This window comes from Pelodiscus sinensis, chromosome 12 (genome assembly GCF_052426305.1).
Source record: "Pelodiscus sinensis isolate ZL-2025 chromosome 12, ASM5242630v1, whole genome shotgun sequence".
In the NCBI taxonomy this organism is placed as follows: domain Eukaryota; kingdom Metazoa; phylum Chordata; order Testudines; family Trionychidae; genus Pelodiscus; species Pelodiscus sinensis.
The window spans coordinates 3,967,695-3,995,593 of NC_143063.1; the positions used below are offsets into that span (position 1 = coordinate 3,967,695).

The following is a 27,899-nucleotide window of genomic DNA, read 5'->3' on the forward strand; positions in this document are numbered from 1 at the left end:
GAGAGTGGCATGCCAGGGTGCTGTGTCCCCAGTGATCTGTGTGGCCATGTTCTCAACCAAGAGGGGCTTCCTCGGGGCATGGCTTCCTTCCTGGCTAGAGGAGTCTGGCTTAGATGAGGCCAGGGCAACATTGGATATGACCAGGGGCATTCGCTTGGATACCACCATTGGTAGCAATGGGCTGGCATCTCCACTGGGGTGTCTGAGGACAGGGCAGGACCTAGCCGTGGGACCTGAAGGCTGTGAGCGGATTTCCCAACCTGCAGGTGAACGGAAGGGATTTGTATGGGGGACGAGGGCCCAGCAAGTCACTTCTTCCTCCCCCCAGCTTGACCCAGCTGCTGTCCGCCGGGCGCTGGCTTTAGAGAGGCCGTTCGACAGCTTCACAGAACCCCAGGGCTGGCAGAGACCTCAGGAGGCATCGAGTCCAGCCCCCTGCCCAAGGCAGGACCAACCCAACTCCATCAGCCCAGCCAGGGCTGTGTCAAGCCGCGATTTAAACACATCTAGAGATGGAGATTCCACCCCCTCCCTAGGGAACCCAGCCCAGCGCTTCTCCACCTCCATTTCCTTATATCCGTTATACCTAAACGTCCCCACTGCAACTTGAGACCATTCCTCCTTGTTCTGCATCCGTCACTACTCTGAACAGCCTCTCTCCATCCTCTTTGGAACCCCCCTTCAGGGAGTTGAAGGCTGCTCTCAAATCCCTCCTGTCCCCACTCTTCTCTCCTGCAGACTAAATACACCCAAATCCCTCACCCTCTCCTTGTAGGTCATGTGCTCCAGTCCCCTGATCATTTTTTTTGTCCTCCGCTGGACCCTCTCCAATACGTCCACATCCTTTCTGTACTGAGGGGCCCAGAACTGGACACAAAACTCCAGATGTGGCCTCACCAGAGCTGAATAAAGGGGAATAATCACTTCTCTAGATCTGCTGGCAATGCTCCTCCTAATGCAACCTAATATGTCGTTAGTCTTCTTGGCTACAAGGGCACCCTGTTGACTCATATCCAACTTCTCATCCCCTGTAACCCCCAGGTCCTTTTCTGTAGAACTGCTACTTAGCCAGTCGGTCACCAGCCTGTAACAATACTTGGGATTCTTCCATCGTAAGTGCAGGACTCTACACTTGTCCTTGTTGAACCTCATCAGATTTCTTTTGGCCCAATCATCTAATCTGTCTGGGTCACTCTGGACCCTATTCCTGCCCTCCCTATTCCTACCCTTGGGGACAGCTGACATTACGCAGATGGACAGCTGCCTGATATATGCTTCCTGCTGCCACGTCAGCCAGTGCCGGGTCCCCATCCCCTTCTCCTGGCAGCTTCATGTCATCACCAATGGGCCTCTCTTGAGAGAGTTGATGATACAAATCTCCCTTCCGCAGGTGACAGGATGCTTGGCTGGATCGAGAGGGTGGTACCTCAGCCTCCTGGCACCCCTCACCAGGCAGCCCTAGTGGAGAAGGGGGAGAGAAAAGCAGAGCCCAGGGCGATCGATGGAGCAGCCAGGCCTGGCGACGCAGAGCAGGTGAGAGGGGAGCAGGCAGGGGAGATGGGGTGGCATAGCTGAGGGGCTGGCTGCTGCTGGGTGGGGCACACAAGGTTTGCTACTCATGTGGATCCCGCGAGACGCCCTCTCACTCGTGAGAGAGCAGGGTTCCACTCAAGCTACGCCCGTCCCAACCCACAGCCATGCAGGTTTTGTGGATAAGACTCTTCTTGGCGGCTGGCCAAGACACGGATTATTTATCAGGGTCGAAAAGACGTATCCCAGCCAGCAGCGTGAGTGGGGCTTGCACCTTGCGTGCCAGCAGCGTAACGCCCTGCTCAAGCCGAGCTTTGTTCACCCGGGCAGTTTGCCTAGCGCTGTTCGAGATGGCCCCCACTTTGTGTTCGTGCATGCGAGTGAGGAAGTGAAACTGACTAGAAACAAAGAGCCCCCTGAGTCTCCCGTTGGAACCACGTGGGAGACATTTACGCCCACTGATCTGAAGGCCTCCGTGGTCCCAAGCGCAGCAGATAGATCCATCTGTAACCGAAGGTGGACTGGGACCCGACTGTTTTTCATTCTCCGGATGGTAGGAAAGGAGCCTAGAGGGGAAGTAATGTCTGTTTGAATTCAGTTCTGATCATCTTGGGGTGACTGAGAAGCACAGGGATGGATGTTGTGACACGTGACTTTTCACCTGAAACTTTTCCTTTCCTCCCTAAAGCTGCCCAAAGGGAACCTCACATGTCCTGGGGAATCTCCCGCCTGCGGTCAGACAGCAGGTGAGTTTCTGAAAGTGACGTTGCCGCGACATATAAACATCACAAACGAAAACAGCAGATGTCAGTGCCTTGGCCTCTTGGGAAGGGCCGTAGGGTCAGCTACTGCTTTCTCCTCTCCCCCCTTGCTGCCATTTGGAGTGGGTTTCATCAAAGAGCTGTGTCCCAGCCTCCGACATGGCTTCACGGTGGGACTCAGCGTTTGCTCCCTTTATGCCAGCTCTGCTGAGACTCACCCTGGAACCTGGAGCCCTGATCTACACAAGGACTTTGTTTCCAAATAACCCCTTAAGGTCGAATTTCTAAGCGGCATGTCCACACGACCAAGCCCGTTACTTTGAAATAACAGGCTGCGGAATTTGAAATCTGTATTCCCGCTGTTCATCAGGAGTCCCACTAATTCCAAACTCGTAGCTGCTGGGATAGTTATTTCAAAAGAGTGGGCGTGTGGGCGTGCCGGTGCCGCTGTTTCGAAACGACTCCCCAGAGTCGTTCGAGCTCATTACTCCCCAACTAATTCCTTCCTGGGGCTCCGAGTGCGAGGTAGCACGTCCACACTACCGGAGCCTGCCTCGGATTAATTTCAAGGCTTCCCCGTCGTGTGGACACGCCAGTTTGATTTTGTGACATTGGGAGTGAAGTCAAACTTACTAATTTCAAAATCGTTTCCTAGTGTCGACATGGCCTGACTGCTGGGAGACCCCAGCTCTAAAGCCGGGCTTCCTTCATGCCATGCCGGCAGAGCTCGCTACGGTGTTTCAGCCAGAAGTCCCTCTTAAGTGGTGGCTGTGGTATACCTAGACCGTTTGATGCCGTCTCGCATGATATTCTTATCAATAAACTAGGCAAATACAACTTAGATGGGGCTACTATAAGGTGGGTGCATAACTGGCTGGATAACCATACTCAGAGAGTAGTTATAAATGGTTCACAATCCTGCTGGAAGGGCATAACAAATGGGGCTCCGCAGGGGTCTGTTTTGGGATCGGTTCTGTTCAATATCTTTATCAACGATTTAGATATTGATATAGAATGTACGCTTATTAAGTTTGCAGATGATACCAAGCTGGGAGGGGTTGCGACTGCTCTGGAGGATAGGGTATGAGGTAAACAGGATGAAGTTTAATAAGGACAAATGCAAAGTGCTCCACTTAGGAAGGAACAATCAGTTTCACACACACAGAATGGGAAGTGACTGTCTAGGAAGGAGCATGGCGGAAAGGGATCTAGGGGTTATAGTGGACCACAAGCTGAATATGAGTCAGCAGTGTGATGCTGTTGCAAAAAAAGCAAACATGATTCTGGGATGCATTAACAGGTGTGTTGTGAGCAAGACAGGAGAAGTCATTCTTCCACTCTTCTCTGTGCTGGTTAGGCCTCAGTTGGAGTATTGTGTCCAGTTCTGGGCACCACATTCCAAGAAAGATGTGGAGAAATTGGAGAGGGTCCAGAGAAGAGCAACAAGAATGATGAAAGGTCTAGAGAACATGACCTATGAAGGAAGGCGGAAAGAATTGGGTTTGTTCAGTTTAGAAAAGAGAAGATTGAGGGGGGACATGATAGCAGTTTTCAGGTATCTAAAAGGGTGTCATAAGGAGGAGGGAGAGAACTTGTTCATCTTGGCCTCTGAGGATAGGACAAGCAGCAATGAGTTTAAACTGCAGCAAGGGAGGTTTAAGCTGGACGTTAGGAAAACGTTCCTAACTGTCAGGGTGGTCAAACACTGGAATAAATTGCCCAGGGAGGTTGTGGAATCCCCATCTCTGGAGATATTTAAGAGTAGGTTAGATAAATGTCTATCAGGGACGGTCTAGACAGTACTGGGTCCTGCCATGAGGGCAGGGGACTGGACTCAATGACCTCTCGAGGTCCCTTCCAATCCTAGTATTCTATAATTCTAAGATTATGCCTACGTGGTTCATCACTGCCCTAGTTCACTCAGCCTTTCAGCCCACGTGTCCAATGCACCCCACAGCCTCTGGGCCATGTCTTCGGTAGGTGCTCACAGCTCTTGGTAATGCATGGGACACCCGGGGTTATTCGTGTTTTGCTTTCGTTTAGGGGCAGGGAAGAAAGTGTCGTTCGTCACAACCCAAGATCCGGGCCCATCATCTGTGTCTTCCACTGAGAGGTGCCTTCCCCTGTCCCCTTCCCCCCTCACTTTCTCTCACCCCCCCCCCACTGGCAGCGTGGAGCTAGGACTGGTGATACCAGCAGAGAAAGGACTTTTAATAACTATGAACTCTGACGTCAGATGGGCGGCTAGACATCTAGCTTGCGGGGGGATCTGTGTGGAGAAGGGACCCTTTGCCCCTTGATCGCCCTAGTTACATATAGACAGGACCACGGGCCCCCTCCCCTGTGGTCCTCTTGGGGGTAGGAGTGGGGGAAAGGGTGTATTGAGGTGGAACAGGCAAGACCAATGGAGCAGAGATACATTAGCACCTCTCCAGCCCCGAGGAACTCCTTAAGAAAAGGTGACGCAGCCTTAGTGGAGATACCCCTTTTATGGGTGGGGTCTGCAGGTCTTGGGGGAGTCTCCAGTCACCTGGCTCCATTGGAGTTTGCTGCCGGGGAGCTGCCGAGGACCCAATGGGAACACAGAGCTCTCTGTGACCAGCCCTGATCTTCAACAGATTCCACAGGGCCCATGAGTTTTCTAGAGGATCCTCTGGTCTGCTCTGTGGGGGGAAGATTCCCATTTCTTTGTTGGGTCACTCCAGAGGAATCTCCCCAAGAGGACCCACATGAGGTTAAATTCGCTCCTGTGCTTTGATTCGCATTGCACATCCCAGCCCCTCCGCTCTCTTGCAGCGCCGGACGGGGGGTTCTTTCGTGGCTCTCCCAGGAGCTGGGCAAGGTCATCCCTCAGCCAGCCCCGAATCCAAGGAGGCTGGAGACCGTCAGAAAGAGCTTCGAGAACAGTCTGGACTTCCCTGACCAGGTCTGTACCAGAACCACCTCAAGAGGATCACAGGTCATGGGGTTTGCTTTTCATACCGCAGTGTTCTCGCCAGTGGTTTTAATCATGGGCTTGTGTGTTCTCTGCAGACAGAAGTCCAGAGCATAAAGGAAGATGAGGACCAACTAGGTAAAAATTTAAATAAATCATTTGATCCTCATACTTGGCTTTTGTAATGCACTTTTCATCGGGAGAGCGCAAAGAATTGTTCAAGGGCATTATTCCCATTTTACAGATGGGGCAACTGAGGCTCAGCACACGGACTTGCCCCACACCTTCCACTGGGCTGTAGTAAAGTCAGGAGAGAACCAACCGCTCCCAAATCTCACTCCATGGCTTTATCTGCTCGGTCAGTCTGCCTAAATATGGATACTGATGCCCGCACTGAGTGAAATAGCCTCTTTTGTTATTGGAGGCTCTCAAGGCATGGCAGCAACCCACCCATCCTGCAGATTGGTCATTCTCAGGGTCCCTGAGGGACTGCAGGGTATATCTGTATTTTCAGTATCCTCCAGTATATCTCAAAGCATTGTCTTACCCACCCCATGTGTGACTCCACTGGAACAGAGAGCTCCAAGCAGCCCCCAGGGAGTTCGTGTGTGGGAGAGAGATTCTGACAGACAGAATGGGCTGGGCAGCTCCCTACACACAGACCTGATACCGAGCGCAGGGATGGTCAGAAGCGCAAGTAACCCACAGCCTGATCTCCTTCAGCAGCAAGACTGGCTGGGAAAACAAAAGCCCTTGCCCCATCTCTCCCAACGAGCCACAGGACCGGGAAAGGGCTCTGTTATGCCAGCATTCTCCACCAAATTTGTTGGGCGACAGTCTCAGTTCTTTTGGGAGCCTCACCGCAGTTTCCCTGCACGGCTCCTGCTTGCCTGGACTGTAAAACCAGTCCTGGGGCACAGAGCAGGCCTGAGGTGACTGAGGCTGTGATTTGGGGAGAGGGACGGATTTTCTGGTCTGTCCATACCACATGGTTCTGGCCCCTGATTAGGTCTCCTGGATGCTGCAGGACCTCAGAAAATCAACACTGCTGCTGGGGTTAACCAGGGTGTATGGAGCTTTCCCATCTCTCTTCTCCCCAGTCAGCTAGTACTGTTCACAAAACCATCCCATTGGGACTGATGCCAGCATTGAACAATGCTGGGGTTTAGGGTCTGAAGGGGCTGCCCGTCTTCTTGTCTGGTCTCCTGTGTCTCACAGGCCACCAATACCGCCTGCAGAGGAAACCCAGTGACCAACTGGGTGGCTGTTGGGTTAGTCAGCTGTGGGTGAAACCTACGTGGGTCTTTCGCTAGATTGTTTTTTGTGTTGTTTAGCTTGTGAACTCTCATGCTATCATTTTCTTTCCTTCCCCCTCCAGAGATAACTACGCTTGCTCCAGAGGAAGATGAGATGCAGGATCATAGCGAGTTGCAGTCCAGCTCAGATAACAATAATAATGCCTCAGAAAAAGGGTAAGTTCCCCCCCAAGCTGTGCAGCATGGTAACGCCCGTAGGATAAGTTGCTTTCCTCTTTCATTTCAAGCACATGAGGCTGTCCATTGGAACTCTGATTTGATAGCCACTCCCAGTGGTCTGCCTTTTTCCTTCTTGCTTCTCAGCCAGAGTGGGTTTAACATGGCCATGCCTGCTGTGCTGTGGGCAGTGCATTGCTCTGAAGGATAAAAATATCAACCCTGTTTATTCATTTAACTGAAAAGTGCAGGTGTCTTTTACCTCTTGGTATAACAATAAGAACGGAGGGTTACCAAATGAAATGAATAGCTAGCAGATTTAAAGCAAACAAAAGGAAGGGTTTTTTTTTCATGCAGCGCACAGTCAACCTGTGGAACTCCTTGCCACAGGATGTTGTGAAGACCTGGGCTTTAACAGGGTTCAACAAAGAACTAGATAAACTCATGGAGGTTAGGTCCATCAATGGCTGTTAGCCAGACTGGGTAGGGATGATGTCCCTAGCCTCTGTTTGCAGGGGCTGGAAATGGATGACAGGGGAGGGATCACTTGATGATTCCCTGTTTTGTTCACTCCCTCTAGGGCACCTGGCATTGGCCACTGTTGACAGACAGGACACTGGGCTAGATGGACCTTTGGTCTGACCCAGTGTGGCCGTTCGTCTGTGGGTATAAGGGAAACTGGTCCTTCCATATTGGTGTGGGTGCCCAGGAGTGAAAGAATATGGAGCCCGGATTTCTCTTCTTATTCCATAAAGGGTAATCTCTGTAGGGCCACGCTGGCTCATGGGGGCCACATGGAATCTGTCTCCAAAGTGGTGATGAAGATTTGTTTAAAAAGCCATGTAAACGCAGAAGCTTGTGGCGCCTGTGGCTCACTGTGGCCTTTTGGTCTAAGATGCTGAAGCCCCATCCTTTTCAACGTAAATGGATTTTTACCGAAAAATTACCGGCTTTTCATTTTTCTTCTGATTTTTGCCCTACTTTTGTATCACTCAAATATATTAAAATAACTTGTTTTATTGGGAAAATTCAGTACATGGCATGAGATCTATGTGTTCCCACAACACAGAAGTCTGTGTGTATATGCAAAGCTGCCTGTTGAAGTAAGGGTTTGTATTAGTCTGGAAGACACATGCAACAAACAAACAGTCACGCACGCAAACTCTGAAATGCATATGCATCTGAATATGCTGCTGAATCTCACGTCCATCACGTACCATTTCAAGCAGTTGGCGGACAACGGTTTAACAATCTGCCATCCCAAAATGGGAAGAAAACGAAAATCAGTGTTGGAATAACAGACAGAAGTACTGAAAAGTTTTAAACGCACCAAATCTGGAGAAAAAGGATGATGCTGAATGTACGTGCTGCAAATGGTGTGGCCCAGTTATTAAAAGTAAATATTTATAGGCTAAGAGCTCTAAAGCCTACAACAGTAAACTGTTTACGCAAATGAAAAGTTCTCTTTGGGGATTAGTGATCCATTGTTTTCTTAGGCTCAGAGGTGTCATTGTGCTTTGAGTTCTGTTTCAGTTCTGCAGCAAAGCACATTGATTCACAGAATTCAAAGTGTTAATCTATTGAATACTTTCCCTCTCATCTTCCCGTCCACCAAAATAAACCCCGAGGCTACGTCTAGACTGGCATGATTTTCCGGAAATGCTTTTCCGTTAAAAGCATTTTCGGAACAGAGCATCTAGATTGGCACTGACGCTTTTCCGCAAAAGCACTTTTTGTAGAAAAGCGTCCGTGCCAATCTAGACACACTTTTTCGCAAAAAAGCCCCGATCGCCATTTTCGCGATCGGGGCTTTTTTGCGGAAAACGAATCTGAGCTGTCTACACTGGCCCTTTTGAGCAAAAGTTTTGCGCAAAAGGACTTTTGCCTGAACGGGAGCAGCATAGTATTTCTGCAAGAACACTGACAATCTTACATGAGATCGTCAGTGCTTTTGCGGAAGTTCAAGCGGCCAGTGTAGACAGCTGGCAAGTTTTTCCGGAAAAGCGGCTGATTTTCCGGAAAAACTGGCCAGTGTAGATGTAGCCTGATTGTTACAGAGAACATTATTAATAGTTTTTTGCACTGATTGTCACCTGGTTTTCTTGTGGTGGTAATAAATGCTGATAAATTCCTGGGAAAAAGAAAGACTGAAAATGAAGGGCCCTAGATATACTTCATTGCTGACCAGGTAATTCTGTTCTAACATTGTTGGTCCCGTGCTATGGAGTTGATGTTGCTTTGTTTGCACCTCCTTGCATTCACTGACAATGCAGAGCAGAGAGCAGAACCATGGGAAAGGCAGGTGCCATCAGAGAACCAATAACAGGCCAGGTCTACACTGATGAAGATAATTGATGCAAGATACGCAACTACAGCTACGTGAATTGTCTAGCTGGAGTCAATGTACCTTGCATCGATTTTCTGGGGTGGCCCGACAGCGGGAGATCGACGGGAGAAATGCTCCTGTCAACTTCCCTTACACCTCGCGAGTACCGGTGTCGACCGTCAACGGTTGATTTAGTGGGTCTTTACTAGACCCGCTAAATCAAAACCTGGAAGATCGATCGCCAGAGCGTTGATCGTTCGATAACTGGAGACATGGCCACAGTTTCTTTTTACTTTGATTTGTAATGATGGAGAGATGTTTGTGCCACATGGCCCATGTATCGTCATTATAAAGTATGGCTAGGATTTCCCAAGACACCTAAGTCAGCAAAGCACTTAATTCCCATTCAACAGGTGGGCGTCCAAGTCCAAGTCCCTAGGGCTACTTAGCAGACACCGGCCTATCACACTTTTCATCCTTCCCACTCCAGGCACGTTTTCTTTGACAGTGCAAAGAAGTTTAGTGGTTTACTGAAGACCACACAACCTTTGTTCAAGATCTCTCAGTGGCAAGGCTGAGACTGGACCTTCTGGAGGGTCTTCAGGCTTAGGTAAAACATAATCCACCTGGCAGTGGCTGTTTATCAAAATGATAATGAAGCTATTAATGGAGCTAGAACAGCAGGCAGGAGAGCACAGGTAACTGGGTTCCTAGGCCTTGCTGGTGTAAAAAGGCCTGTTTTATTCATGAGAGGCCTGGTGTACAAAGCTTTTTAAGTAACCAAAGGCTGAAATGTAAGTGACGTTAATGAGCACTCAAGCCTGGGTCATGAATTATGCCTTCCTAGCAGAGATAACAAACACGTGACCATAGAAGAACAGGAACACTGCAAGTTGCCCATGTTAGAGTGAGGGTGGGAGATTGTTTTGCACTGTAGTAAATAGATATTTAAACCATAGTGATGCAGGTGGTCTCTTAAGAAATGGATTGATGCCCATTGCTTAGGCTAGTGATTGGCAGTGTAGTTATGGCTGTCTGGGATACCACATATGCATAATGGGCAGGTGCTAACTGTATTATAGTCACAGAAGAACATCGGAGATGGGTCTGTAGCTGAATAGCTAGGGAATGGGTATAAAAGACATGACTGAGTTCCCTAAATGTTGGGTGCGTTGGATCGTCCAGAGCAGTGTTTCCCAATTTTATTTGGCCATGGAACCCTTTTCACTTGGAAAGAATTTCAAGGAACCCCTAGGATAAAAATTTGTTGAGCAAAAAAAGAAAGAAAAAAACCCAGCTGCAATTTGTTTCTGTCTCTTTAAGAGGGGGCGGGAGAGTGGGGGTTCTCACGGAACCCTTACTTTCGCTTCAAGGAACCCTGGGGTTCTGCAGAGCACCAAGTGGGAAACACTGTTCCAGAGGGTTTACACTGAATCAGGCCCAACTCTCTGAGGTGCTCTACTGACCGGTCCTCCCATCTTTGCTTCTAACGTCTCCGAAGGCTGTAGGTGTGCCCCGTGCAAGACTCTATGTGGTGCGTCTATACTGCAGCGCTATTCCAAAAGAACTTAGTCTGCATCTACACAGCAGGCAGTTATTTCTAAATGGTGTCAAAATACTGTCAAGCTGGAGGACTTCTTACTCCGACTCCTGTTACCTTCATTGTACAAGGAGTAAGGGAAGTCGGAGGAAAAAGGCCCTATTTCGAAATAAGTGCTGTGTAGATGCTCCCAATTTTGAAATAAGCTCTTTCGAAATAAGCTACACAAGTGACGTAGCTCAATTTGCGCCACTTATTTTGATTTAAGCTCTGTATAGCCAGAGTAGGCAACACTTCGCTGGAGTTATGTGATTCTTATACTCACCTCTAATATACTTACGGACGTGGATTAATTTGTCTATGATTTAAATTGTATTTGTCTGTGCTGATAAATCTCCTAGAACAATGAGGAACCTTGTGGTACCTTAAAGGCTAAGGGTGCATCTACACTGCACCGTTATTTCGAGATAACTAGTATTACTTCGAAATAACGAGCGGCTCTACACAGCCGTTGTGTTATTTCGAAAAAATTTCGAAATAACGGATGGCTTATTCTAAAATCTGTAAACCTCATTCTACGAGGAATAACGCCTATTCTGAAATAGTTTACTTAGAAATAAACTTGTGTAGGCAAAAACCCACTTCATCAGATGCCCAAATAGATCTGTTAGGGCACGTCTACACTTGCTCCCTAGCTCGAACTAGGGATGCAAATGTAGGTGACCGAAATTGCTAATGAAGCAGGGATTTAAATATCCCGTGCTTCATTAGCATGCGCGTTACTACGCTCAACAGCTGTTTTGAAAGTGAAAGTGCACGCCGGGACGCGTTAGTTCGAACCAAACCCCTTGGTTCGAACTCATGTTAGTAAAATGAGGAGTAACTTTAGTTTGAACCAAGGGGTTTGGTTCGATCTAACGCGTTCCGGCGCGCACTTTCACTTTAGAAACAGCTGTTGAGCAGAGTAACGCGCTGGCGAGCTTATGATAATGAAGTGTGGGATATTTAAATCCCCGCTGCATTAGCAATTTGGGTCGCCTACATTTGCATCCCTAGTTCGAACTTACCCTTAGACGTACCCTTAGCCTGTGAGGTGCCACTGGATTCCGGGTTGGTTTTGCAGATGCAGACCAACCCGGCGACCCCGCTGAGACCAAATCTCAGAGTTGTTGCGTGTGTCACATGTTGCATCCCAAGCAGCAATTGTAATTTTGGTAACTCCCGCTTCTGGTCTCTCTCAAATCTGGGAAACAGAGGAGCCAGCGATGCTGAAGCTAATGGCACTTGTCCGAACGGCAAGAAAAAGACGTGGGCGGTTTGATTTTGCAATGGGGTTTTGTGATGGGGCTTATTTTCCCAAGTCAGCTTGCCCGGCACTAGGAGTTATGATGACTCTGGTTGGGATTTATTGGTAGACCAGGGTGAGAATTCTGCCTTTTGTCTCCTCTGTGTTTACCCCGTTTCATGTAATTCATCCCCATTCACCCGCCTGTCTGTCATGCCAATTTCACTCTCACTACACATGAAACCATGTTTAAGGCTCTGCTGGTGCTCTCCAGCTGTTCCTCGTACCTGTGTAACACAAACAGGGGTGTAGGGCCCCTTGCTTGGGGGCGTCAGGCCTGGCGAGCCATGGACCAGCTGAACTTGGCTGTGAAGGGCTCTGGAGTGCTGTGTGCCTGCTGCAAGGCATTGCCACGTGGTCAGTGTCTCTGTTCATTGGGTGCAGTTCCCTGGCCTCTGACACGCAGCGTAGTCTGACTGGGGGATCAAATGGCTCCTGCTGGCTTTTCTAGAAATCCATGTTGCCGTGCAGGAAAAAGGGGTGGTTTGGGAGTGAACCATGGCTGCCCCCTGGTCCTGTGAACTACAGAGACGTGCAGGCCTAAACATCCACAGAGAAGGGAAGGAGAGGGTGGCTTCCGCTTAGCACTGGGGGCCTTGTGGAGAGGCTCCATGTTTCTCTTTGGTACCCTGATTCTGGGTTCGAGAGCGGTCGGGGGAGAGGGATCCTATCTTTTCCCCAGCCCTACGGCAATGTAGGCCCCTTGCGAGCCCCCCTGATTAGCTGGGCTTTGCACAGCAGCTGAAACCATGGCTCTTGGCGATGGAGAACAATCTGCCAGGGCCTGGAGAGCACAGGCGGGGGGAGAGGAACGGATCCGCTCCGTCTTAATGGTGGACGATCTCTCTCCGCAGGGCTGGAACCGGGGTGATCAGCTGGCTGGTACAGGAGTTTGGAAAAATGATCCCGCAGCCGGGGAACGGGACCAAGCTTGAGGTGAGTGCAGCAAACACAAAGAAGAGACGGAGCCCCTGCAGCGCGAGAGACACGGGCCAGGAATGCGCAGACAGGGGCAAGTTGTGTTGAATGGCATGTCAGCTGGTTGGCTGTAGCCCTCGGTTGTAGCGGGTGTTACTCACGGTGTTAAGTATCATGACCCCTGTAACCGGGACTGCTTGATGGCGTTTAACATTCCGCTTGTTAGCACGACTCCTCGAGGGCATGGTTTGACGTGACTGAATTCTCCAGCCAAGGCTGCCCCACGTCGAAATTTTCCGCCCCCCCCCCCCGCTTGTTTTACAAATGATACTGTAAAACTCCGCTTTAAAAGACAGGCCCGTCCGGAGGAATTTCGGGGGGTGGGAGGGTGAAGCTGTGGGAGGAGCTGGTGTCTGCCCCGCCCCCACAGCCAAGCCCCGCCCCTGTGGCCCCACCCTGCCTCTGGCCCCGCCCCAGCTCTGGTCTCCCTCCTGAAAGAGCATCTAGCATCCGACTCACGCCAAAGAGGGCTGACACATTTGGCTGACACATTCAGTAGCCCCAGCCAAGCAAAGGGCAGCAGACTTACGTGTGGTGAGACAGTGGAGTTTATATGGGACACAGCGAACCACTTGGTTTGTGGCAGTCTGTGGGCCGCGAAAGACAGTGACTCCTGTAGCTCTGCCTTGCCCGAGGTAACAACTGTAATGCTGTTCTCTAACACCCAAGCGGTGAAACCATCAGGGCTAATTCAAAGGGAGGTGTGCCTCCGGAAGAGCTCTCTGATGAAGGAAACAAACCCATTTTGCTCTGCTCCTTCCTCTGATCCACCCAAGGGCCTTTTCCTGCTTGTTTTTAACCCTGCCCAGCCCAAACATTGACCTGAAAGGAGTGTGGGGGGGACGGAATTACTTTCAACATGCAAATAAGCTGGCGGATCAAAAAATAAACAGGTTTCTATTGAAACGCAGGATTCGCTTGTGGAAACAGCTTTAGTCCACACAGGGGATGCTAACTTCAAAGTGAGCAAGAAACACTGCCTCTTAGGTCAGCGAACGATCAAAGGGAAACACGTGCTCCTTAGTTAGACGCATACCCCTCGGGAGGAAAGAGCTGGTGATTTTCTATTGAGAGCCGTTAGAAAAGAAAACAAACAGCTTTTTCATGCACGCCCAGTATGTGGCAGCCTGACTGTTCTCTCTTACATCGGTGCGTGCGGCAGTCATTCTACTGGCATTGATTCAGCTATATGGGTGTAAAACCTGTGTGATATCGGAACCAGCCTGCTGAGTCCTGCCTGAAATATGCCTACTGGGCCATCAGTAATTCCCTCAGGCTATATCTACACTACAAGGTTGTTTCAAAACAAGAAGTGGGTTGTTCCCGTGAAAGCTCATGATACCATCTCCATGTTTTGTTAGTCTATAAGGCAGCGTTTCTTAAACTTTTTAAGACCAAGGAACACCAACTGATAAATTTTTTTATAAGGAACACCAAGGATTTTTTGTTGAGGGGGAAAAAAAAGTCACCTTCCCCTTTAAGGGCAGCCATTTTGAATTCGGTTGTTCCTTGCGGCACACCGATGTGCTGCAGAACACAGTTTAAGAAACACTGCTCTAAGGTTCTGCAGGACTATTCGTTATTTTTAAAGTTATTTTGAAATAATAACTCCCACAATAAATATTTTGAAATAGCATGTCCACCATACAGGGAAGCCTCAAAATTTGTCCGAGGCAGGCTCCCTCAATGTGGATGTGCTACCTTGACGTAGAGCCCCAGGAAGCACCAGAGAATAATTACTTTGAATGACCCTGGGGAGTCGTTATTTCAAAATAGCAGCATTCTGCGTCCACACTTCCCTATTTCGAAACAGCAATTTCAAAATAGGCGTTAGAATCATAGAATCATAGAGCTGGAAGAGATCTCAGGAGTCATCAAGTCCAGCCCCCTGCCCAAGGCAGGGCCAATCCCAACTCAATCAACCCAGCCAGGGCTTCGTCAAGCCGAGACTTAAATACCTCTAGGGATGGAGATTCCACCCCCTCCCTAGGGAACCCTGCCCAGTACTTCCCCGCCCTCCTAGTGAAATATTTTTTCTTACTATCCAACCTAGACCTTCCCCACTGTAACTTGAGACCATTGCTCCTTGTTCTGCCATCCCTCACTACTGAGAACAGCCTCTCTCCAGCCTCTTTGGAACCCCTCTTCAGGAAGTTGCAGGCTGCTATCAAATCCCCCCCCCTTCTCTTCTGCAGACTAAATAAGCCGAAATCCCTCAGCCTCTCCTCATAGGTCATGTGCTCCAGCCCCCTAATCATTTTGGTTGCCCTCCGCTGGACCCTCTCCAGTGTGTCCACATCCTTTCTATAGTCGGAGGCCCAGAACTGGATACAGTATTCTAGATATGGCCTCACCAGAGCTGAATAAAGAGGAATAATCACTTCTCTGGATCTGCTGACAATGCTCCTCCTAATTCAACCTAATATGCCATTAGCCTTCTTGGCTACAAGGGGACACTGTTGGCTCATATACAATTTCTCATCCACTGGACTTCCCAGGTCATTTTCCGCATTATTCCTTGTAAACTCAGGGGCTAGTATTTCAAAATAACAAACCTGTTATTTCAAAATAATTTCAAAATCCTGGGCTTGCTGTGCGGACGCCCACCTTGTTGTTTCGAAATAACGGGAGTCATTTCGAAATGTAGTGTAGACATGCCCCGAGTGTAGACAGGTTTATGAAGGGATGATTGAGTTGGGATTGGTCCTGCTTTGGGCAGGAGGCTGGACTCGATGACTCCTGAGGTCTCTTCCAGCCCTGGGATTTTATAATTCTATGATTCTCAGTCTAAGCGTAGCTCTCAAGTACACAGGAAGTTTAGTTTTAATTGCTCCTTAGGATCTTTGGTGGTTGCTTTTTAAAATGTAAAATCAGTTAACCAAAAAAAAGGGCTGTGGAGATACGTTTTGCCAAAATGGATCCCCTCCAGAGGCCTTTTGATACTGGCTGTTTGCCTGGGAAGGAGCCAATCAGATCATACCTTCATTTGTGTGCATTACCATTGGTTCCTGTTTGCCTGTCCGGCATCTCTGTCAGGCCACAGTGTGTGAGGGTGAACGCTGATGGGGTAGGAGGCACGGGGGTTGCTTTTGGCTGCTCTGTCACTTGAATTCAGCTATTGGCATGTCCGCCTGTTCCCTATGTGCTTGTATGACAGGAGGCGCAGGAGGGCAAGTCTGAAGAGGCTGGCGTCAGAGAAGGTGAGTGATTTTTGCTGAGGTGCATGGGAGTCTGCTAGAGCCAAATCCCTTCCCAGGATCTGAGTTTGCTGGTTACTCTCAGTAGCCCAGATGCAAAGCCCTGGGGTTGCAGGCAGTGAAAAGACGTAGATGACTAGTCGGGTCTAGGGTCTGGTGCCGTCCAACAGGAGCATGTGGCAGTCCTGGACCAATGATTGGGCTACTGCCCATCCTAGCACTCCTAGATCTAAAGGGCAAGTCTGATCCCTTGAGGTTGTGCGACTCCTCCGTTTTCATGTCACCTTCTGAAACGTCACCCGGGGCCCTTTACAATGTCATCTCTTTGATGCTGGTGAGCCTTGCCCTGTGCACAAACCACTGCTGGAATCCGAGGACTGAAAACACAGAATGAAGCTTCCCCTCCATCGTCTTCTCGTGGCGGTTTTCCGAAATCCCTGGGGCCGATTTGGGGTGATGCAGCCACGTGACTGCAAGTGATGCTGAGACTGGTGTTTTGGGAGTCTGATTGCAAGCGTCTCAGTGCAGCGACTGTCTTTTGGTTCTGGGTTTGTCCCGGGCCTGACACCGTGGGGCCCTGCTCTGGGATTCGGGCCCCAGATGTCACCGCAATACACACCAGTAAGTAGGGCTTTTATCTCGCTGAGTTTTAAGTCTGACAGGCTGGGCAGAGGGCTTATCCTGCACCTATGAGTGCACAATCTAAATCCCTTTTTTGCCCTTAAAGTGGATCTAGGTCTGACCTTGGGCTGGGTGCTCACTGGGGAGACTCATGTAACTCCAGTGATGTTCATCCGATCTGGCCTTTTACCCAAGGGTGGCTTAAGCCTGAAGGGACTCCACTCTTTAAAAGAAAACTTACAGTGTTGCCTCTCTCGCGCGGTGAAAAATCTCAAGCAGAACGCAAAGTGAGCGAGAGCCAGGCTGCACTCAAGGGAAGCTCGCGAGCCAGTCCCAGCGTATCCAGAACCTCGGAGCAGGCCTCTACGGACGGCTTGTTGGGACCTGGAGCCTCTCTCTTTCCTCGGACACTCGGTGGCGACGGTGGCAGGTACTGCAGCGTGAATTCCGGAACGTTCCATGGTCGTGCCTGGATGACCATCTGTGGGTTTGCGGGGCTGGGTTCCCTAATGCTGGGTGTGATCCACTGGCCCTTGCCACTGCTGCCCTGAGTACAGCCTTGTGCTTGCTGGGTGGACCCCGTGACCATGCTGTGTGTGTCTAGCCATCTCTGACACCTCACTATCGACTGATGGATTGAATTAATCGAGGGCTGATCGGTTGCCTGGTGCAGAGTAATACACAGAGGGTGGACGGAAATACAGGGTGAACCTTTGTGGGCCTTTGTGGGGCTAACTCTGCCCTGGCTCCAGCTGCATGCAAACCCCGCCGATGAGGAAAGTGAGGCCCATAAGATGAGTTTAACAGGTGTTTCTGGCTGGCAGGGTGTTCAAGTGGTTTGCTCAGGGCCTGGAGAAGGTGGTTCCGCAGCCTCTCACCAGCGTGGGCCAAGATGCTCCGGTACGTGGTTACGTGGTGACGACAGGGGTGAATGCATCCGGGGGGGCTCTCCCATGATGATGTGCTGACATGGGGTTGGGTGAATTCTGCAAGGTGTGTGTGGGGGGGTCTCTTCTCCACACAGTCGCATCAGTACCCCGGGAGGGAAAATACTATGGTGGGGGCCATGAAAGTCAAGGTGATTCTCTGACGGCTAGCAACATTACGCTATCCCAGGTAACATTTCACAACCTGGTCACATGCAGGAGTCAGGAGGAAATATTCCCTTACCTCCGTGGGCAAAGTTTTCAATCAGTATGAGAACTGGGCTTCTTCTCCTCCCCCCCAAAATAGTGGTTGGCAAATACTGCCCCACGGGCCGAATCCAGTCTGCTAGGATGAGCTTCTGGTGGACCACCACTGCAATATTTGTCTGCACGGCTGTAGGTACCGGCGATCACACCTCCCATTGGCTACAGATTGCCGTTCTTGGCCAATGGGAGCTGCGAGAAGCTTTGTCTTGGACTGTGCTGCCTCCTGCCGCTCTCGTTGGCTGAGTACAGCAATCTGTGCCAATGGGAGCTTCGATCACCGGTACCTACAGCCAGATAAATATAGCGGTGGTGGCCAGATAAATATAGTGGTTTGCTATCTCTGGCAAACCACCACCGTGTTCCACCACCCCTGCTCTAAAACGTCAGGCGTTGGTCACTGCTGAAGGAAGCTAGCTGACCTAGACGGACCCAGCGTCTGGGATGGCAGCTGCCCTCATGGTCATCAGCTCTCAGAAGGTCTGGTCCTGCTCCCGCTGGAGTCAATGAGGACCAAGCACAAAGCCAGGAGGAATTCACGGGGACTTAAAACGAAATTCACTTCCAAGCCAATCAGGCCATTAGGCCAGCCCTGAAAGCGCTGCCACCGAGCAGATCCCAGCAGCAGGGTCCAGGTTCAAAACCCAGCCCAAACCGTTTTTACACTAGACTCCATTAGACATAAGCCAGAGACTGGTCTGCAGAGCAAGGTTCTTTCCTATTTGGGTTGCCAGGTGTCCGGTATTGAACCGGACAGTTCAGTATTTTCACCTCCTTTCTGGTAAAAAAATTCAGAAAATACCAGATACCTAAAATGTCCGGTACTTTCTGATTTTTCCTGGGCAGGAGGCGAAAATCCTGGGCTGTCCGGCTCAATATGGAGGCAGCCTGGCAACCCTAGTGCTTACCGAGTTCCACAGGGGAGCTGTCCGGCAAGGTGGCAGGCGGCCGCTGGCAGTCTGTTAGAGCCCAAAGCCTCACCACATGTTTCTTAAAGGGGCCACGGGTTTTTTTTTTTTTTTTTGCTTAATAACCTCGGGGTCTTTTTTCTTTTTTTTAATTTGTTCGGTATTTTGTCTGAAACCATCTGGCAACCCCATTTCCTATTGTGTGACATCTAGTAATGCCCACGCCCACTTTCCAAGCCCCAACATGTTCAGCAGGGCCCCCCTCCCTGCACTGGCTCTGAAAAGCCCACATGTTCGGGGAGGTTTCTTGCGGTACTTCCCAGCTTTTCGGTAGCTCCCCCCGCCCCGGTCTCCTGGTTGAAGGTGTCATACAGGGCGCACCCCTGTGTTGTGGTTAAGTGAATCGGACAGCAGACGAGCTGCACAAAACCCAAATCCGCCAGGATAACCGCAAGGCTGTGCCGTGCTCACCGTGGAGTGAGGTCAGAGGCACAGTCCCTCCAAGAGCTCCTGGGAACACAGCCGCTGCTCAGTGCAGCCGGCACTTGCCAGTTCTGGCGCTGCAGGCGTTGCGGGCAGGGGCTGCCATTGTGCCTAGCAGTTGTGTGGATATGCGAGGGGGAACGAGGTCCCTCGGGCCTCCCCTTTTGTGGAGCATGACACCATGTTTGGAGCTTCAATCCCAGTCTTCGGCTAGGGCTGGCCTTACCATGAGGCGAACTGAGGTGGCTGCCTCAGGTGCCAGACAGTGGGGGGGAGGGGGCCACTAGGACCCAGAGAATTGAGACCTTTCAAAATTTTGGCCTAAGCAAGAGGGCATGGGGGCGTCGTTTGAGCTCCCCACCACAAGTGCCAAAATGTTGTGGGCTGGCCCTGCTTCCTATAGGCAACACACATGTGCCGATGCACACAGGGGAGCCAACAGGATCGCCAGGGAACGTGGGGGGATGGTGGTTCTGCGCTCCCAGAAGCAGCCCTCCCCGGCCCCCTTCCCCGCCAGCCCTCAAAGCTGGCCGGAGAGCACCGTGTGGAGCAATTGCCCCCCTCCCCCCGACCCTCACCCTTTGGCGGTGCTGAATGTACAGGATCCAACTCGGCTCTCACCACTCTAGGGGTAAATCTGAAGCACTGTCAGATTCACTGTCGTTCCTTCAGCCCAGAGTCCCACAGGTATCGCTGGGAGCAGGATTTGGCCTGATACTTGTTTTCCATTTGGGTCTAAGATAGTTGGAGGCCTGGACTGCAGCAGAGCAGAGGGAAGGTTCCAGACTTTTCTCCTGGCTCGGAGTCCCTGACCTTCCCCAGCCTGGCCCCACTTCAGACCTGTCAATCAGCTGGGGAAGAGCCGCCCCCTTGTCTTTGCTTCAGCCTGAGGCGACGTCTACAATGCGGCGCTCTTTCGGGGCACCGGAGTATCCCGAAATAGCTATCCCGTGTCTTCACAGCGAGCCCGTTCTTTCGAAATGTAACGGGCGCGCTATTCCGGCGTCCCTGGAAACCTCGTTCTGCGAGGAGTGAGGGACGTTTCGGAATAGCGGGTTATTTCGCAATTTGGCGTTGTGTAGAGAGCGCCACATGACAAAATAAGCTCTATTGAAATAAGATCGAAATAAGACACGCAATTTGCGCAGCTCACATTGCGCAGCTTAGTTTGACCTATGGCGCAGTGTAGATGCACCCTTAGTGCCTCAAAAGGGCTCCCCTCCCAGCTTCATTGGCCTGGCTCCGTTGGGCTGAGGTTTAACGGTGCTGGGAATCTCAGTAGGGCAGCAGGGTGGGGAGGTGCAGGGGGGGCAGAAATGACCTTCCCTGGTCCAACAAAATCCCTTATCCAGGACCAGTCAGATCCTGAGGGTGCCGGATCAGGGAGGTCCAACCTGTACAGCTAGTCGGGGCTTTGGTTGTGTGTTTAATTCAAAGGCTTTTAAAAGCACAGCATTGCTAGTTCTTGCGGGGGTCTTGGTTCAGGTCTGACTCAAAAGGGAAGGGTGCCATCTGCTGAATTGCCAGCAAGAGAGTGGAAAAATGGGTGTGTGTGTGTGTGTGAGAGAGAGAGAGAGAGAGAGAGACTAGAGTCAAAATAGTTGTCAGTAATTCATATTTTACTGTTTCCGTTTTTCTTTATAGGCTGCAGAAGCTGCAACCTTGCGTGCAGTGGAGGAGAGTAAGTATCCAATGCTTCTCATTACACAATTTTGTTTGACACATATTACTGGCCTTTCTTGCTAACACTGGTTCAGAAAGGGGTTTCCGCTTTGGTACATAGACATCCCAGTAGGTCTGGTCTGGGGTGGGCGCCACACTGTAGAGCTTCTGAATGTAGTTAGAGAAGCTGCGAGAACAATATTGTTCAATTGTTAAGGTTGCATTTCTGAGGTGGCTTTGCAGATTTCGACCCGATGTACGCTTTTGGTAAATGTCAGTCTCTGTTCTTGTGGTGGCTACAGATTAGCGTTGGAGTTTGTTCGATTCTCAGAGCCTTTTCTTCAGTCTAAATCTCTATGGGCATGTCTACACTGCAGGGCAAAAGTCGAATGAAGCTACACAACTTCATATACGTCAATGGCGTAGCCAAAGTCGACGTAGCTTAACTCAGCTTTTGGTGCTGTCTACACAGCGGGAAGGTGGTAGGAAGAACACGCTTCCTCCAGCTTCCCTTACTCCTCATGAAATGAGGGCTACAGGAGTTGGAGTAAGAAGTCCTTCAGCTCAACATTATTCTGAAATAACGACTTGCTGTGTAATCGCGCACTTTATTATTTCGAAATAACGTCAGTTATTCCAAAATAACGCTTCAGTGTAGATGTGCCCAATGTGAAAGACAATCCTATTTTGTGGATATATTCTCCAAATATATAGAACATCCCAAACTGGAGAGCTTTTCTTTCTTTCTTTCTTTCTTTCTTTCTTTCTTTCTTTCTTTCTTTCTTTCTTTCTTTCTTTCTTTCTTTCTTTCTTTCTTTCTTTCTTTCTTTCTTTCTTTCTTTCTTTCTTTCTTTCTTTCTTTCTTTCTTTCTTTCTTTCTTTCCCTTTTTGTTGGAATTTGGATCAATCAAAACCCCTCCAAAACAGCCTATTTAAGTAAACATATGAGCCTAACTTCATGCTCTACTTTGAGGCCTTCTGGGGTGTGTCTACACAGCACCCGAAACTTGAAATAAGCAAATTGTGTAGCTTATTTCAAGTCTATTTTGAAATAAACTATTTCAAAATTTGGCACTGTCTACACAGCGCCAAATTTCAAAATATAGTACTATTTTGAGCCATCCCTTACTCGTCGTAGAACGAGGTTTATTCGGATGGCAAAAGAGCGCATCCATTATTTTGAAAAATATTTCTAAATAACGGGCGCATTCCTTGGACATGGGTATCCTGAAATATCTCCACTGTGTAGACGTTCCCTTAATGTCCCTGAAAGAAACTCCCTCTACACAGGAATGCAAAAAGCAATTCTTGCACCAGGTGGCACATTTGGGTCCATAGTGAGACAGACTATGTGAATACTTTGTCCCAGCTATTATCCTCTCCCGGCACTGAACTACACGGTCCCGCTTTGTAATTAACAAAATGAGATGACATCTGTCTTGGATAGGCATGGATCATCCTGCATTATGAACCATGCTATGATGTTGTGGCAAATCTGAAGGATAGAGTACAGGCAAATGCTACAGTTGTCCTAATTGATTAGTTGTCATCAGTGATAATTTGATTGATTGTTTTTAAATGGCTTCCATGCAGTGAGTGTGCATGTGCGGGGGGTAGTTCCCCAAATTGGGAATTTGGGGTAACAAGATAGGAGTTGTGTCCCCACTTCAGATTTCTCTGCCCAGCGTACAACTATTACATTTCTGTGGCTCATCTATTCAGCAAGTGAAATGGGGGGTGCTAGTTGTGCTGGAGTGTGGGGGATGTAGAGCTACCACTAGCTCAACTTCACATCAACCCTACTCTCTAGGTCAGGGCTCTTCACCCCCGAAAGTCCCCCGCAGCTTGTGAAGCCGCCCCATGTACCCCTACAAACAGTCCTCGGCCCCCGGCTCCCTGTGTTCACTGGGTGCAGGGGAGCCGTCCGGTGTGGCAAAATGGTGTCGGCAGGATGGCATTGGTCGGTGGGAGCCTGATGTGGCCAAAAAGCCTAACTCTTGGTTTTTAAAGGGGCAGTGTCCTTTTTTTCCCCCCCCCCCCTCGCTCAACAATTCTGGTACGTGTCTTCCCATTTTTTCCACCGCTGTTTTGGCTCTATTCATGTAATGGGTTGGCTACCTCTGCTATAGTCTTTTCTGACACAGGACATCCCATCATTCATGGCTGAATGATGCCGTATGCTTGAATGACTAGAGAATTCTTCTTCCCCTCCTTGGGGCATCGGATGGGGAGGTTTCAAAGAGGCACTGCTCAATTGATTGCAGTGCATGAGTTTTATTTGCCTTCCCCTTGAAGCATTGTCCACCGTTGGTGGCAGGACACCATATTTGATGGTCCCAGCTATGGCAAATCCTATGCTCCCACTTTTAGGGTAACACCACTGGCTGATGCACCACTTGCGTCCCTCCAAAGCCTATTTACGTGGGATTTAAGTGAAGTAGGAGCCCTGCGCTGGCTGTGTGCACAGAGTAGACTGTCAAGCTACGTCTACCCTATGAGTTTTCTCGGCAAAAAATATGCTAATGAGGGGCTCGTTTGCATAAGTTGCAATCTCATTTGCATATTTCTGCTGATCCATTTTTGTGCTGGGGTTTTTGTGCAAACACAAGCAGTGTGGACATTTTCTTTTTGTGCAAAAACCGCTTTTTCCCCCAAGATCGATATACCTCCTTTTTTGGGGCATAAGGATCTTGCGGAAAAAGTTTTTTTTTTGCGCAAAAAGAAAACGTCCACACGGCTTGTTTTTGCGCAAAACCCCCCGTGCAAAAACGGATTGGCAGGAAATATGCAAATGAGATTGCGACTCATGCAAATGAGTCCCTCATTAGCATACTTTTGCCAAGAAAACTGGTAGTGTAGATGTAGCCTCAGCCTCCATGCATGATTTGTTGCAGTGAATTCTCTGATTTGGTGCGCTGTGGCCTTTTAAATCGCTCTGTGCAAACAAATGCAGCCAGTGAGTGACCAATCTACTCCCAATCCAACCAGTCAATGCCTTTATTAATGTCATTCTTCTTCTCCTTTTGTTTCAGGGGGGTAAGGGGCTTAGGGCCTCTGAAACAAAGGGAAAATGAAGACTTTGGAGAACTGCCCTTGCACAAAATATAATGAAACCAGCCTGAAGAGCAAATACTACGGGGTAGAGAGAGAGGGAGAAAGATATTTCTGCAAGTTCTTTCCTACTCACTCCGCACTTCCTCGAGCTGTACCATGAACAAAACTAAAGGCTGAGCTGGTTTAATTGCAATCAATGAGGAAATAGAGCTTCATGCTCCTGCAGAGTGAAATCCGATGCTCCCGCCGCAAGATATAGATATGTTATGTTTGGTAAAAGGGAGAGGAGAGTCTTCCTTACTTTTTCTGCTTCTGGAGTCTTCAGAATGCAGCCAGGTGTCAGGTCCACGTGGCTGTACAATCACTGCCCATGAAATATCCCTCTCGTGTGCCCTTCCAAAAAGGGAGCTTCCTATTTTCTTCTCTTTCCACCACTTCTGACACCACAACATGTTTTAAAGAGCCACAACATACCAAATATCGAGCACGGAGAACGCCAGCTGCTGGCAGCTCTGGTCTCTGAAGTGAGCTCTCTTCCGCAGGGACTTATCCTGATTCAATAACTGCTTGTAACTTCTCTCTGGAAACTCGTATTCTCGCTCTTCCACTACAGGGCTGTTCTGCTTTAGCAACTAGGTGTGTGTGAGAGACCCAGAATAGCAAATGTTATCACACTAAGCTAGGGGGACAGGGAGATACGCTGGAGGACAGGGAGAGGGTCCAGAGTGACCAAGACAGATTAGAGGATTGGGCCAAAAGAAATTTGATGAGGTTCAACAAGGACAAGTGCAGAGTCCTGCCCTTGGGACGGAAGAATCCCAAGTATTGTTACAGGCTGGGGACCAACCAGCTAAGTAGTAGTTCTGCAGAAAAGGACCTGGGGGTTACAGTGGATGAGAAGCTGGAGATGAGTCAAAAATGTGCCCTAGTAACCAAGAAGGCTAATGGCATATTAGGTTGCATTGAGAGGAGCATTGCCAGCAGATCCAGGGAAGTGATTATTCCCCTTTATTCAGCTCTGGTGAGGCCACATCTGGAGTATTGTCCAGTTCTGGACTCCCCACCATAGAAAGGATGTGGGCGCATTGGAGAGGGTCCAGCAGAGGGTGACCAAAATGATGAGGGGACTAGAGCACATGACCTAGGAGGAGAGGCTGAGGGAGTTGGGTCTGTTTAGTCTGCAGAAGCGAAGAGTGAGGGGGGATTTGAGAGCAGCCTTCAACTTCCTGAAGGGAGGTTCCAAAGAGGCTGGAGAGAGGCTGTTCTCAGTGGTGACGGATGGCAGAACAAGGAGCAATGGGCTCAAGTTACAGTGGGAGAGGTCTAGGTTGGATATTAGGAAAAACTATTTCACTAGGACGGTGGTGAAGCACTGGGCTGGGTTCCCTAGGGAGGGGGTGGAATCTCCATCCCTAGAGGTTTTTAAATCTCATCTTGACAAAGCCCTGGCTGGGATGATTGAGTTGGGATTGGTCCTGCCTTGGGCAGGGGGCTGGACTTGATGACCTTCTGAGGTCTCTTCCGGCTCTATGATTCTATCAGGTGAAATTTGTGGCATGTAGGCCTGCTGCTGGCCCTCTTTGCAAGGATGAACTTAAAATCCAGCCTGAGTAATTGTTGCCCTTTCCCTAGACAATGTCACTTTTCAGATCTAGTGTGTCAAGAACTTTCAGGGTGACTCCCTAGCAGTGAAGTTTTCCCAAGAGGGGCCGTTGTGTGATAATCGTCAGTATGCACAGTCCGCTCATCCCGGGCTGGCCTGACAAAACCCATCGGATGCCTCTTTTTCATGCAAACCTGTTGTTCCCCCCTAGTCTCCTTTACAAGGTAGGCAGCCTCAATGAGGAGTTAGAGTGTGTCTCCACTGCACCCTTAGCTTGAAATAAGCTACAAAATTTGAGCTACAGAAATTGCCTCACTTTTTTCACGTTGATTTCAAAATAACGTTTTTTATAATTTGGCGCTGTCTACACAGTGCCAGATGTTGAAATGGAGCACTGTTCCGAAACGTCCCTTCATCCTGGTGCAACAATTGGGATTGGTCCTGCCTTGGGCAGGCGGCTGGACTTGATGGCCTTCTAAGGTCTCTTCCAGTTCTATGATTCTATGATTCTACGATAAGAAGGTTTACCGGATGTCGGAACCGTGCGACCGTTGTTTCAAAAACTATTTCAAAAAAACAGGTGTGCTGTCACGACGCGGAAAACACCATTGTATTCTGAAATAGCGCCGCTGTCTAGACGCACCCTTCCTGTCCTCACTACCCCAAATAGCATGTCCTATCTGTGGCCTGATCTACACTACATGGGAAGGTCAATGTATGATACACAACTTCAGCTACGTCAATTACGTAGTGGGAGTCGATGTATCTTACATTGTGTGTCTGTGCCATTCACACAGCGGGAGGCTGATGGGAACCAACGTTCCCGTTGGTTTCCCTTACTCCTCGTGAGGAGCAGGAATACCAGAACCAACAGAGGTGCCCTCTGAGTTTGATCTAGCGGTTCTATACTACACCTGTTAAAATGAATCCCGGAAGATCGGCCATGGTAGCATTGATTTTCCTTGTAGTGTAGACGTGCCCTGTGTGTTTAGAATGTCCCCATCTGGTAGGGGAATGCCCTGTATTGCTCTATTTTCATATAGTCTCTAAAAACAAGAGCAAACTTGAGTAGAAAAATCTCTTTTTCTTCCTTATGTTTTCATAGTTGTCCTTCCATAAAAAAATAAAATAAGACCCTGAGAAATGTGTGGTGTTACACTATGTGACATTGTGCTATCACTCAGTGCACATATGATGGAATAAAAATGCAATACCAGCTGGATCACAATGGTCCTTTTTCTAGCTTTCTGTAGTTTTTCATTTGGTGCATGCTTGGTTTGTAAACTCACTGTAAGCTCTGTATGATTTGTGGCCAAGTTCTGTTGAAGCGAGTTGTGAGTGAGACTTCAGAAGTACCCACCTGTGCACTACATGGTCTGGGTCGTGGAATCTCCTCTTCTTCATTTGCTTGCATGCATCCAGTAAGTCTGTAAGTGTGTGTCTAGACTACAGGGTTTTGTCGACAAAAGTGGATTTTTGTTGATGAAGTTATACCTGCATCTACACTACCACTGAGTTCTGTCGATATAACGTTGACAGAACTCAGCAGTTTTGTTGACGCCGGTAAACCTCCTTCTATGAGGAATAAAGCCTTTTGTCGACAGAGTTCTGTTGACAGAAGGTGCTATTGCATCTACACTGTCCTTTGCATCTACACTCTCATGTCGACAAAGCGGCTTGCTTTGTCGACAGAACTCGATGTAGTCTAGACTCTCTTTGTCGACAGAAGCTTTGTCTGCACTGGGCTTTGGATCAGACCTGTTCTCTGCTTTTCTCAGGAAGCGGGCCTGTCGGCCCCTGCAGAAAAAAGACATGACATAAATTCATCGAATGTACGGCCAGAAAGGACCATTTGATTGTCGAGTATTACTTCACTGCAGTGTTGGGGAATGAGGAGGGCATGGAAGCTAGTTCCTATGTGCAGTGTGTATTGGCATCATTCAGGCTAATTAAAACTTGGGGTTGAACATAAGAATGGCCATACTGGTTTAGACCAAAGGTCCATCCGGCCCAGTATCCTGTCTGCTGACAGTGGCCAATGCCAGGTGCCCAAGAGAGAGTGAATCAAATAGGTAACGATCAAGCGATTTCTCTCCTGCCGTCCATCTCCACCCTCTGACAAACAGAGGCTGGGGACACCATTCCTTACCCATCCTGGCTAGTAGCCATTAATGGACTTAACCTCCATGAATTTATCTAGCTCTTTCTAAAACTTTGTTATAGTCCGAGCCTTCACAACCTCCTGAGGCAAGGAGTTCCACAGATTGACTCTGCACTGTGTGGAGAAGAATTTC

The 27,899-nt window shown here is 49.2% G+C and overlaps 1 protein-coding gene across 1 annotated transcript; it reads left to right on the top strand.

Moving 5' to 3' along the window:
- Positions 1-1,079: 1,079 nt before the first annotated feature.
- On the top strand, positions 1,080-26,954 carry LOC102453084 (cyclic nucleotide-gated channel beta-1-like). The gene is made up of 12 exons (XM_089781420.1): positions 1,080-1,533; positions 2,219-2,276; positions 4,335-4,404; positions 5,088-5,217; positions 5,325-5,364; positions 6,605-6,698; positions 12,764-12,845; positions 16,045-16,087; positions 16,985-17,135; positions 17,530-17,605; positions 20,931-20,967; positions 23,981-26,954. The coding sequence occupies exons 1-12, from the start codon at positions 1,399-1,401 to the stop codon at positions 23,986-23,988; spliced, it is 924 nt and encodes a 307-aa protein (XP_089637546.1). The 5' UTR covers positions 1,080-1,398; the 3' UTR covers positions 23,989-26,954.
- The last annotated feature ends 945 nt before the right edge of the window (positions 26,955-27,899 follow it).